The 13305-nt window shown below is 37.5% G+C and overlaps 1 protein-coding gene across 50 annotated transcripts in view; it reads right to left on the reverse strand.

Moving 5' to 3' along the window:
* Positions 1 to 12000, reverse strand: part of LOC148848656 (acyl-CoA hydrolase 2-like) — a 126560-nt gene extending 114560 nt beyond the window's left edge. For 39 of the 50 annotated variants that reach the window (XR_016101192.1, XR_016101186.1, XR_016101193.1 and 36 more), the window contains exons 1-7: positions 11806 to 11995; positions 11589 to 11681; positions 11383 to 11450; positions 11082 to 11163; positions 9284 to 9330; positions 9014 to 9139; positions 7458 to 7535 (exon numbers count right to left, since the gene is read on the reverse strand). Coding sequence is in view for 40 of the 50 variants with exons in the window: in XM_088951740.1 (XP_088807866.1) it covers positions 7458 to 7535; positions 9014 to 9139; positions 9284 to 9330; positions 11082 to 11163; positions 11383 to 11450; positions 11589 to 11681; positions 11806 to 11821 (510 nt within the window). In the remaining 10 variants the exon portion in view is untranslated. Of the gene's footprint in view, positions 1 to 7457; positions 7536 to 9013; positions 9140 to 9283; positions 9331 to 11081; positions 11164 to 11382; positions 11451 to 11588; positions 11682 to 11805 lie in introns of all 50 variants that reach the window. The other 11 variants (XM_088951745.1, XM_088951754.1, XM_088951753.1 and 8 more) reach the window with 2 other exon arrangements.
* Between the last annotated feature and the right edge of the window lie 1305 nt (positions 12001 to 13305).

Consider the following 13305-nt stretch of genomic DNA (forward strand, 5'->3'; position numbering starts at 1 on the left):
CCTCACCTCCTCACCCCACCATTCCTTCACTTTTTTCACAAACTGGATGGATAAGCAACATTTTCAAATCTAAAAAGTTTGGGTCCAGTAGGAAAAGACTCAATGCCTATCTAGATAGGACAGTGATTAGAGGTGACCCTAGGTAATGCTCTAGCAACCAAGTTTTCCCAACTATTCTCCCAGACTAGGTTAAATAAAAACCTGTCCAACTTCGAACACAAAGGGGTTTCCTAAAGGTTGGAGCAAGTATAACTGGTTTGCAGCAAAGGTATTTCCTTCAACTCACAATCTTCAATAAAATCACTAAATCTCCTCATGCTTGTTATGATTACCTGTTGGGGATTACTGGTTTCTTCAGATAATCTAATGGCATTGAAATCTCCGCCTAGGCACCAAGGGCCATCCCATAACCCCTTGATTGCATATAATTCCTCCCACATCTCATTTCTCTCTTTATAGGAGTTAAGGTCATAAACAGTGGTTAGAACCCATACACACCCATCCTCTACATTCTTAAACTTAAAGGAAACGAATAATCTGTCTATCAATTCTTCCACTACTTCCACCACATCCTCCCTCCACAGTATTACGATACCCCCCCGAGGCTCCCCAAGGAGACAAAAAGTCCAACCTACTCCTCTAGACCTCTAGAAACTCCTAACCCATCTCCCATCGAATTCCATCAGCTTGGATTCTTGTAACAGCACAATGTCGGGTTTTTCCCTTCAAAGTAGATCTTTGGTCACCCTTCTCTTTCTTGCACTCCCTAGACCTCTTACATTCCAGCTACTAATTTTCATTGAGACAAAAATAGCAAAACACCCATGAAGAAGCCTTAGTCTCCTTATTTTAGGCCCTTCCTCCTATCCCCTCTACCACCAAATTCTAAATCTCCCTAAATGTCTGAGATTAGCCTTTCCACTTCAGATCTTTTTTTCTTCTTTATTCCTCCCCCCCCCCTTCCGGAAGCATCCTCTTCCTTCTCTCCATCCTATCCAGCCATTGTCTGAAACAGAACTTTACCATGCTCACACTCATTTTGGCTACAACAGCTCTCTATGACTCTTTCCTTCTTTTTTTTAGTTCCTCCAGCACTGTACAAATCAAATTCCAGATTCTGTCTGCCTCCCCCTTACTACTTCCTTCCACCATCCTCTCTCCTCCTTCCACCATCACCCTCTCTGTTACATCAAAACCTCCTGGATGGTAAGTTAGAATATCTGTTACAAGCATAGAACACAAGTCAGTACCCAAAAAAGAAATGACACCCATACCTGGTAGGACAAGGGTAGGACTAGGATCACTGGATTTGAGTTGCTGACAGGCTTTGTTTGGTTTTAAGGCCTTTCCCCTTTCTGGACAATGTTGTGAAGTAGACGTAGTGACTTCCTGATGACCTACCCACGGAATTCCTTTCTCTGTGTTTCCGACACTGGATTACCCACATCCTCCTCACGGCAGATTTTTGTCCCTCTCCACCAACATCCTGCAGTTCATTAGACTCGGGGTCAGCTCCCTTGGCGGAGGGGAGAGGAGCTTGCGCAGCTTTAGGACCAATTTCTTCCCATTTCTAGTCTTCCCGCAACCTACATCTTCGATCTATTCCTCTATAAACAGCAGCGCTGTATGCAGACTTTCTGTTTCAAGTAGGTCATTGTTGCTTTTCAGAGTCACACTTCCCAAACTTACAGTTTCATCACTATCAGAATCGCCAATGTTGTCTTGTTCACTCGACCAGTCTTCGATCTCTGTTCTGTTAATCGCTATGTTTCAGACATCTTGGGTTGTGCCTATCAGGTGAGAGACAGTTTGCCATGTTGGAGGAGACCCACTGTAACGAGCCTCAAGACTAGAATCTTGAGACCTTGCACCTGAAGTGTTCGACCGATAGGAGAGATTCGAAGTAGAAGAAGATAGATGCTTATTATTGTCCATCAACTCATCCCTCCTCCCAGTCACGTGAGTACTTAAAGGGTCCCTTGGCCCATCTATCCTAACCTCTTAAATGGAGCACCCAAATTACTGGATTTTACTTAGGCTGCCTTCTCTGGCCCACCAAGAATGGGATCCACTCGAATGGGCCCACTTCCTAATTCTTTTCCTCCCACGTGACCTTTTAAGAGGTCACACCCCTCTGTTTTAAAAGTCGAACCAGCAGCCTTCCCTTTTGAACCAGTCTGAGGTTTCTGGTTCAACCCTCCCCCTTTACCCACTTGAAAATTTTCATCTTTTTCCCCTGAAGCCACCTACCATAAGATCTGCCAGTTGTCAGAGGGTTTCCTTGCCCTTTACAGGTTTGACCTTCCATCTGCCCCAAATTTTTTTGGCTTCCCAGAATTTGTTGGCCCCTTTTAGTGAAACATTCCTTCCCATTTGAACTAGCCAATCTCATAAATCCACGTAGAGCTTCTTCCTCCTTTTCACCTCCTTCCATGCCTCTACCTTTCGTGGAATATCTTCTGGCTTCACACCACTTGGCAGAATTGCTGCTGAATAAAGATCACCCCAGAATGCTCCTTCTAAGTGTCACACAAATGACAATACTGCTATAGATTCTGCTACTTCTTGTTTTCACAGATGAAATGGCAGGCCTATTACACGCACCATGCCACAACCACACCATCTTCGACAAAGAAGTCCTTGGAGTTGGATGTTGGACTCCATTTGAAGACTGTGAATGATCCGAACTCATCCTGAATATTGAGAGTTGACACTTCCACTTCATTCTCTACTGGATCTAAGAGGGCTTTACAGTTATCGAAGGGGGTTACCATGAAGACTCTTTTCAGCTCCAAACTAGTTGCCAGTAAATCAGTTACCCTCCTCCAATCATTAACCTGTTCCTTGGCTTGTATCACAAACTTACTGTCCCAATCTTTTCTCTCTAGACCACCCACCATTCTGCATTGGCCTTTTGTTTTTGCCATAACCATTGGCTCTTGTTCTACCCTGCGGTTGCTCTGGTATGCCTTCTCCCTTGTGAAAGCTTCTTTTTCATTTGATACTCTTTGAGCAACCTGTCAACTTCCCCCTATCCTTGGCTCTGTTTTCCTGCAACACACCAGTTGCCTTCATCCCTTGCCAAAATATTCAGCCAAAGCTATGAAGGAGCCTTTTCTATTCCTCTTACATTCAACAACATATCTTTTCCCTTCTAATGTACTAAGTTCCTGCCAGTTTATCTGCTTGCCTTTTGAACAGGCTCCAGCTATGAAATCTCTTAGCCACTCAACCACTTCTGATCCTTCCAGCAGTATTGTACCCTTTTTCACTTCCCTTACCTTCAGACTTACCTTCCCCTTGATTCTCATCTTTTCAATCAAAATATTTTTTGCTTCTACCTTCAAGGATCTCCTCCACCGATCTCCTTGCACGAACTCCATTTTTTTTCTTTTTTCTTTCTTTTTTCTTCTCCCCTTCTGTTAAATCTTTCCAGATACACTTCCCAGCAAAAATCACCAATCCTAGGTGGAATAAGTGTGATCTATACCTCTTTAACAGGAAAGGGCTCTCCCAAACTATCCCTCGGTTGTATCAAATTCAAGAAAAAGGAAACATATGTAAACCATAGGGAGAAGGGTCCAAATTCTGCAATCACTTTTTGAATGATCCAATGCTACTTTTCCAAGATTTTGAAGCAAGTTTGAGACACTACAAATTTCATTCACCCGAAGGCCTCTTCTAAAGCACAAATCAAATTGTAGAGTTAGAGGGAACCAAAAAAGACGAAATGAGCTCCCCACTCCAAGTAGAAAGGGCAAAAAGGCAAGGAACTGTTCCTTTATAGGCGAGTTACCCAACCATACATGTTCCTAGAATTTAACTGGGTTTCTAGAGCATGGGTTATACCTGATGAATGGCAAGAAGGATGGAAGGATGGCATGAATGGATTTCCATGGTAAGGCTCTTGTAATTCTAGCAAAGATTCCAGAATCCTACTAGTTTGCTACAAGCCCATGAATACTAACAACTACCTTTGCCCACAATTTATCTCTTTCCAAAGGCAACCTCCATAGCCATTTCCCTAACAAAGTGATGTTTCTTTCCTGAATGTTCCAAGCCTCCATGTTTCTTACTTCTGCACACCACTTCCCATCTAACCCTATGGTCATTCTCCTCCCCTAGTTACCACAAGAAATCCCTCATTATCTTCTCCACCCTTTTACTTACCCCCACTAGAATCTGAAACACAGATAGAAAGTACACAGGGAGATTACCTAATACGGATATGATTAAAGTAGTTCTAAACCCCAAAGACAAATAGCCCTTCTTCCAAGAAGCCAATCTTTTCGTAAATCTTTCATTCACAGACCTCCAAAAACTACTCCCTCTCAAGATCTCCCCCAAGGGCAAACTGAAGTGATTCATTAGCCATTATGTGACCGAACAACCCAGAATTTCTGCTCTCTCTATAATCTCCCTCTCCATATTTAAACCCACAATAAAGCTCTTATCAAGATTGATCGTTAGATTAGACATTTGCTCAAAAGTTTTCATAGTCCATTTTATATTCCTCACCTATCTAATGCCACCCCCTTCGCAAAAGAGGATTGTGTCATCAACAAATTGTAGGTGAGTAATTGGTATCTCATTTCTTCCTATCCTCCAACCCCTAATCAAAGATTTGTCATCTACTCTAGAAATCCGTCTACCTAGAACATCTGCTATCATAGTGAAGAGAAAGGGAGATAGTGGGCCTCCTTATCTAAGCCCTCTTAACGCAGGAAAGTGGTCCACAACTGCTCCATTCACCATAATTGAATAATGGCAAGTCCTAACACACCCTAAGATCCATTTACACCATCTATCCTCAAATCCACAATTCTTCATAACCTCCAATAAGAATCCCCAGTCCACCGAATCATAGGCCTTTTCCATATCCAATTTATAAATAAGCCCTTTCCTTCCAACCCTCTTCATCTCCTCAACACTCTCATTTGCAATTAAAATTTGATCAATGATTTGCCTATTTTGAACAAATGCCCCTTATTCTTGAGAAATTATGGTTGGAAGGACCTTCCTCACTCTCAAAGAAAGCACCTTACAAATGAAAGTAATAGAGAAGAGAGAAGAGAAGAGAGAAACAGAGACTGGAGAGGCAAAAATCTAGGTTGGCGGTGCCAGCCTTCTATTATATAGTAGGGCAACACACTAAACAAATAATAAAAGGTAAAAAGACCACAGTACCCCTATGACCCATAGTACATTAAATATTAACAGTTTTAACAGCATTTGAATAAGAAACTTAATGGTTAGCTTAGATAGAAATATCAATATGCTGAATGTTAGAGTCGGCTGTAGAGGGGCAGTTTGGTCTTTTTGTTTTATGTTAGAAGTGTGATGTAATGTCTGAATTAAGTGGTGTCCCATACTTAAGTAGGGGCATAACAGTTTTTATGTTCTAATTAGAAAACTATAATATCAATCTGGCCGACTAGAAAGAGTAGTATTCTCTAGTTCGGACCAACTTTTTCTTCTCTTCTCCTCTCCTCTTCTCTTCTTCCTCCTTCTATCTTCTTCTACTATTATTCTAAAACTAAAACTAGTATAAATCTGAATTTTATCATGGTATTAGAGTCAAGTTCAATCCTAGGACCTATGAATTAGGGGGCCACCATATCATACGTGAGATCTAACCACATTCCCTCCTAGTAAGCATGTTGTAGGTTGTAAGTGGGTATACATTGTCAAGTACTTACCTGATGATAGTGTAGAGCAGTTGAAAGCTTGGTTGGATGCAAAAGGTTACACCCAAATGTATGGTGTTGACTACAAAAAAACCTTCTCTCCTGTTGCTAGGATTGGTTTAGTTCATGTTTTGATATCTCTAGCTAGCCTTTGTTCTAGCTTGACATCAAGAATGCTTTTTTACATGGTGATCTCCTTGAGGAGGTTTATATGGAGCAACCACCGAGGCTTGTTGCTCAGGGGGAGGATGGTAAGGTGTTCGGACTAAAGAAGGCCATTTATGGACTTAAACTGCCCCTGCGTGTGTGGTTTGGTAGACTCAGTGAAGTGGTAAAAATGTTTGGCATGAAACAGTGTCAGGTTGATCATTCAGTATTAAGCTATTATTCAAGTGCTGGGAAGATTTTATTGGTGGTATATATAGATGACATTGTTATTACCGGCAGTGATAGGTTGGGAATTGGTAGGCTAAAGACCTTTTTGCATGATCACTTCCAAACAAAGGATCTTGGTAAATTAAAATATTTCTTGGGGATAGAAGTAGCAAGGTCTAAGCACAGTATTAATTTGTGTCAAAGGAAATATGTCAAGTTAATTCGTAATGCAGGTGAGGAGTTTGAAGATCCCGTGAGGTACAGGAGGTTGGTGGGTAAGTTAAACTACCTAACCATTACTCGGCCAGATATCTCATTTGCAATTAGTGTAGTGAGTCAGTTTATGCAAAATCCTTGGGTTCCATATTAGGATATAGTTCTAAAGATTGTACAGTACTTGAAGGGAGCTCTAGGTTGAGGCTTGTTATACAAGCATGGAGGAAACCTTCAGATAGAAGGATACACTAATGCTAATTGGGTCGGTTCTATATCTAACAGGAGGTCCACTATAGGCTAATATACTTTTCTTGGGAGCAATTTGGTGACATGGAAAAACAAGAATAAGTGTAGAAGCTGAATATAAAGCTATGGCACATACAACATGTGAACTAGTTTCTTCCAATCTTTATTGTGACAACCAAGCTGCAATCCACATTTCTTCCAATCTAGTTTTTCATTAGAGAATAAAACATATAAAAGTTGATTGTTGCTTTGTGAGAGAGAATGTGCTTAGTGGAGTGATAAGTATTGCATATGTAAACACAGGAAGTCAATGGGCAGACTTGTTCACCAAAGGGTTAAATTGGGGAGGAGTGGATTACATATTTAACAAGCTGGAACTATATGACATATACTCGCCAGCTTGAGGGGGAGTGTTAGAGTCAACCGTAGAGGGGTAGTTTGGTCTTTTGCTTTATGTTAGAAGTGTGATGTAATGTCTAACTTAGGTGATGTGTCCCATACTTAAGTAGGGGTATAACAATCTTTATGTTCTAATTAGAAAACTATAAATATCAATCTGGCCGACTAGAGAGAGTAGTCTTATGTAGTTTGAACCAACTTTTTCTTCTCTCTTCATGTCTGTTCTTCCTCTTCTCTTCTTCTTCCTTCTCTCTTCTCTCTTCTTCTACTGTTATTCTAAAACTAAAACTGGTACAGATCTCAATTTTATCACTGAAAAACTCAAGTTCATTAACTATTCAAAAGAAAAAGTTCAGCTCATTGGCAGGTCATAAAAAGGCAACACTAAATACTGGTGCAAGTATTGCAATAATTACATTTTTGTGTCTATTTATGTGATTGCCAATATTGTTAATAGGGAATCACTTTTTCTTGCACTTTGTGTGCATAAACAAAAAAAAAAAAAAGAAAAAGAAAAACAAATACAAAACATGCCTGTCCAACCAACTGTCCTCCGAAAACCTGCCCAAATCTTGGAGCATCTGGCAAAGTAATACCCCGAAAGATGTTCACCTTCAAAACAAATTAATCAAACAATTATTACAACAAAAGTAAACAAACATAAAAAAGATACTCTTCCTCTTTATTATTGTACACAACAAATCTCTTGGCATGGATGCCTCATTAAAACCCAAGACGAAAGAGAAAATGAACTTCATTTGTTTTAAAGACTGCAAGGAACTCAAACTTTACATTGTGGAAACTTTCCTTTATAAAGTTTTCTCTTAACGTCACCCCTCATTCACAACACGTAAATATGTGTATAACTAATTAGTACATAAGAAGGCTTCCAAGTTCCTTCTTAATATAAAAGCACATGTTTTGTTGTGCAAGTGGTACATAAGATCATTCTACAAAATGTATAGATGCACAAGTGGTAAATACAATGATCGTATGAAACCATGTCAATGAGCATAAAGTTGAAAAGGTATGGATCATTAATAACTCTAAATGATGAAGCCTGGAGCATGGATTACTAAAATCACATTTAAGCAGCCAGATATTTAACAAATTTTCAGTAAAACTGTAAAAGATTCAATGGAACAACATAATCAACCATCCATAGTCCATACATACTGCCTTACAAAAGAATAGATTAAGTTGATACAAACATGGTTCAAAGTATCGATACGATACGCCCGATACGGGGCATATCTTATCAATAGATGTGCAAGTGGTAAATACAATGATCATATGAAACCATGTCGATGAGCATAAAGTTGAAAAGGTACGGATCATTAATAACTATAAATGAAGAAGCCTGGACCATGGATTACTAAAATCACATTTAAGCAGCCAAATATTTAACAATTTTTCAGTAAAACTGTAAAAGATTCAATTGAACAACATAATCAACCATTCATAGTCCACACATACTGCCTTACAAAAGAATAGATTGAGTTGATACAAACATGGTTCAAAGTATCGATACGATACGCCTGATACGGAGCGTGTCTTATCAATACATGTGCAAGTGGTAAATACAATGATCAAATGAAACCATGTCAATGAGCATAAATTTGAAAAGGTACGGATCATTAATAACTCTAAATGAAGAAGCCTGGAGCATGGATTACTAAAATCACATTTAAGCAGCCAGATATTTAACAATTTTTCAGTAAAACTGTAAAAGATTCAATGGAACAACATAATCAACCATCCATAGTCCATACATACTGCCTTACAAAGGAATAGACTGAGTTGATACAAACATGGTTCAAAGTATCGATACAAAACGCCCGATACGAGACATATCATATCGTATCTTTTGAAAAAGATACGGTCCAAAGCGCCTGTTTCCAGGTGTTTCAGACCCCAGTTTTTTTTAATAATAAAAAATATCTTATAAGCTTCCCAAAAAAAACTAAACTTTGAAAAAAATAACTAAAAAAAAGTATGTATCGGCCATTTCTAAGTACCGAAACAATACGACCAAAACTCGTAACGTATCGATACTTTGAACCTTGGATACAAAAGCTCAGGTAACATACTTCTATTGGTTCCAAATGTAGTATATGTTCCACCAGAGAGCATGTTTCAAGTGTCTCATCTGCATTCCATATTGACTTTGATTGCAGCAAAGTACTATATTCATGGTCCAACACTAAACAGGTCAGCTGCCATCATTGAAATGTATCAAAAACTCAGTGCTAGTATTCATGAATCCATCAACAGAAGTTACATCTTCTCAGTTTCAGATGTTCAGCACAAAAACACAATGTATTTACATAGGAAGACATTAAAGAAGTACAGCAAAATACCTTAGACAATGCGATTATGTCAGCCAGATGAAGAAAAGTTACAGAACCTACAAAACAATAGCAATCAATTAAAGTTTCACAACCAAAAAGAAAGAGGTTGATCATGAGAAATGGAGATTTTGCTAGAGATGATCTAGACAATAAAACCAAATTGAAGGTGGTACAGCAGAAATTAGCTACCATTAAAATCAGTGACCACTTTTCAAGAATGTTAGTTTCTCAAACGCATTACAATAAAAGAGTGCCAGAAATATGATTTCAGAAGTAGCTATTAGAAGGAATAAACTTCTTTTTGTTTTGTCATTTAGATGCAGAGAGAAGCAGCTTGCCAAATTTCCCTTTTTTTCATATTTTGAAAATGTAAAGTGACTCTTCAATTCAGGAAAATGTATCAATAAAAAGTAAGCAAAAGCTACCAATTTCCCTGCACTATACAACTATATCATATAAAAATCTTCCTTCCCAACAAATTTGCATCATCTCAGTCTTCAAGGTGCACATATGAGATATTCAGACCAAAAAAATGTATATTTGTGATATTTTCACGTTTAACGACCAAAAATGCTCTGTACAAGCCTTCTGAAACACCCAAAATTATGAGTTAGCACCAAAAGGACTGCTTTATAGGCTTATACCAAGTTGACACTGTAATTTACTCTAAATGAGTTGCAATCAGTATTTCTTTGAGCATTCTATAATAACTTTTCTTCCAAATGCTATTTTGTTCACATCTCTACTTGTAACATTTAAGATTTTCTACTTTATGGAGCATATGTATGCATGATGTAACATTATTTCCTTTACATAAAGTAAATCTTAAGCATAGCATATGAGATTTGCAGAATAGGCTTTTCTTTAAGTTATAGACGTCTCCATATATTTCTGTACACCACATCTCAGACGACTGTCAAGTATATTTTATATTAATGTTAAAAGATTGATTGATTTAAAATATTGCAGTTAGGGAAGACATAAGCCTACTCACACCAGTAGAGTAGAAAAAAAGAAACACTAAACTACTTTCTTTCATATGTCAAGAATCAAACTATTATTAATTAATTGCATAGAGGACCATGACAGATTAAGGTATCCAACTGCAGTAGATTATCTTTTCTTCTTTTCCATGTTAATCAAGCCAAACATGACTCTCTTCTGTCACATCTCCACTATGGTGTCTTTGTTACTTTTTTCCTTGTGATGAATGCAAGCAGTGGCAGAACCTTTTTTGTTTTTTGTTCTGCAACATTTAGCCCCCTGTTGCATAACTCAGTAGTATGTGTATCTCTCAAAGTAAGGGTGTTAAATGTTGCAAAAAAAGTACATGGACTAATTGGTGCACACTCTTAAGTACAGGGGGTCTTTGTAATTTACACTTGATATTAATATAATTGTTTATCTTTACTTAAAGAAAACAAAAGAAAATAGAAACAGTTCAACATCAACAATTGATCCCATAAGTGTATTATTTGAAAACATGAAATACAGACTATTATAACCCATTTTTTCTTCTACAGAGAAAGCTTTCTATAAGGCAAAATTGTAAAATATCAGAACCCCTTTATGAAGTAGCTCCAGGGTTAGAGAGGCTTTGTTTATTTCCAACTTCCAAGTAAAAAGGTGTGCAAACAAAGTTTTTGCTACAAAATGGGGCAGAAATATAATTGAAATATTTCAGAATTGATTTCCTTCCTCCCTTTAAAACAATGAAAGAAAGAGAACCTCAAGTAGAGGTATCATGTAAAAAAACCTAGCAAACAAAATACTCTAATTAAAAGAAACTACGAATTTGGCTTCTCACCATAACCAAAATAATCATATTTTTTCAATTGAAATTCTGGACTTTTTTCCTCATCCGCGTCGACAGAACCCCGAACTTCAGCCTGCCAATCATGAAATTAGAGATGTGCACATCAATGGTCAATAGGTATCACTCCATTGAACAACTAATGCGCCTTGGCAAATAAATTATCAATGCCTTTGTACATGTCTTGTTTCAGTTTAATGCAATACCTTACCTTTTCTCGGGAGAAAAAAAAATAAACAACGCAATCTATACAAATATTTAAGATCTCATATATAAGTAAAGTTTTTTAATTTACCTTTCCTTCCCATATGAAATATATTCCATCCCCAGTTTCCCCCTCTCGAACAACGTACTCACCTTGATCTACAAAAAAAAAAAAAAAAGACAAAAGCATAAGCAAATAAACATTAAAAAAATCTAAACCTGTCACCTTTGAATTGTGAAACATTAAAATTCGAGTATGGCAGGAGAAGAAGAAGAAGAAAAAGAATCTCGACTAACCGTAATGTTTGACTCTGACGACTTCGGCAATCTTCTTGAGAGATGAACTAGGGAGCTTCTGTAACAAAGGAACGTAACCTAGGAACTCGATAACTGCCCGGGAAACAGTTGCAGTTAAATATCGTTTGTGGAATTCAAACACTACCGAAACATCTCCCCAACAATAGAAGAAGTAAAGATTGCAAAATGTCGATCGAAAATAAGAATTCTACTTCACCTGCTTCGGTGTCCATTTTAAGGTCCAGGAACGTAAATCAGGAAATAAGAAGCTGAGTGCCCAAGCTTCTGCCTCAGTTCGTTATTTATAGACGGTGGACCAAAACCAGAACTTATGGCGTTTAATTTATAGAGCTAAGCTGATTCCTACCCATTCGAGCAGCCTTTACAGCCTTGCATTGGGAATATCTCTATACTCTTATGTTTTATTTGATGGTGAGACATTCCCGATGCAAGGTACAATTGGAATGGTGTGAGCATGGGCTTGCCCTCTCATGACCTGAAATCGATGCTCAGTTAAGAGCTGTTTAACTAATAATAACGCTACACGTCGGCTCCTATCATACCATTCTCCATTCCATCAAAACTATTTGACCCTTTTTGTTGTTTCGTCGGGTATAAACTATAAAGTGACCGCTCTCTATACTTCGAGCTCGCACTAAATTAAGAAAAAAAAGTCCGAGATTTCACATCAAATAAACACTCTAATGCTGTGTTTGGTTTCCCCTGCCTTTTCTTTCAAACCAATCACAGCCAAGTTAGCAAATACGAATCAACCGCCCTACCACTGTATGCCCGTTATTGAGGCTGTGTTCGGTATATTGCTGCCGAGCATTAAAATATCGATACGATACATCCGATACAGGGTATATCGTATTGGTATCAGACCTGACCGTCATAGGATACGTTACAACTAGATACATATTTTGTCAGTCGTGTGTATCGGTCCGATACGCTATTGTATCGATGCATATCGTATAATATCAAACGATACAATGCGATACAAACCAATACAACAGTGTATCACGCGTCCGCATCCATCCCATCGTATAAACCGCATCTCACTTAACAAGGTTGAGGCCCACATGACTCAAACATAGAACTAACCTTGCTAAAGTAACCAAGAGCATGTCTCTTCAACCACCAAACCACTTACAACCAAGGATCAAAGTATCGATATCAGGTATCGTATCGGACAACTTGGATACGAATACGCTTAGGAAACGCATGAATACGGACGAAAAATATAGAAACGCTTGGATATGCTAGGAAAATGCACAGAAATTTCAAAAATATATTAATAATATTAAGTTTAATGTCAAAATAATTATAAATAATATATAAATAGATAGGAGCTTTATATTTTAATGATATATATGAAGAAATATAATACAGCTAATATAGAGAGATGCATAGATATTATGCAATTTTATTGATAGTGCATCAATCAAGAATCTAAGACATATTATATATATACTTAGAAATTAATACATGCACAAAGTCATTATTATTTTATTTTCTATTAAAGTCCAATGTACAAAACATATGCAACTATTATATTTGAATTACTATATCAATATTTCTATTTTACTAATTTTATTTTTTAATATTAAGAAAAAATCAACAACAAAAAATTCTCAAATAAATATGTTATTTTCATTTTTAAAAAATAAATATGTTATTATAAAATGTAAAGTAAATTATTAATTAATAATTTATA

The sequence above is a fragment of the Nelumbo lutea genome, chromosome 6, assembly GCF_056320005.1.
Source record: "Nelumbo lutea isolate HS-2025 chromosome 6, American lotus-T2T, whole genome shotgun sequence".
NCBI lineage: Eukaryota > Viridiplantae > Streptophyta > Magnoliopsida > Proteales > Nelumbonaceae > Nelumbo > Nelumbo lutea.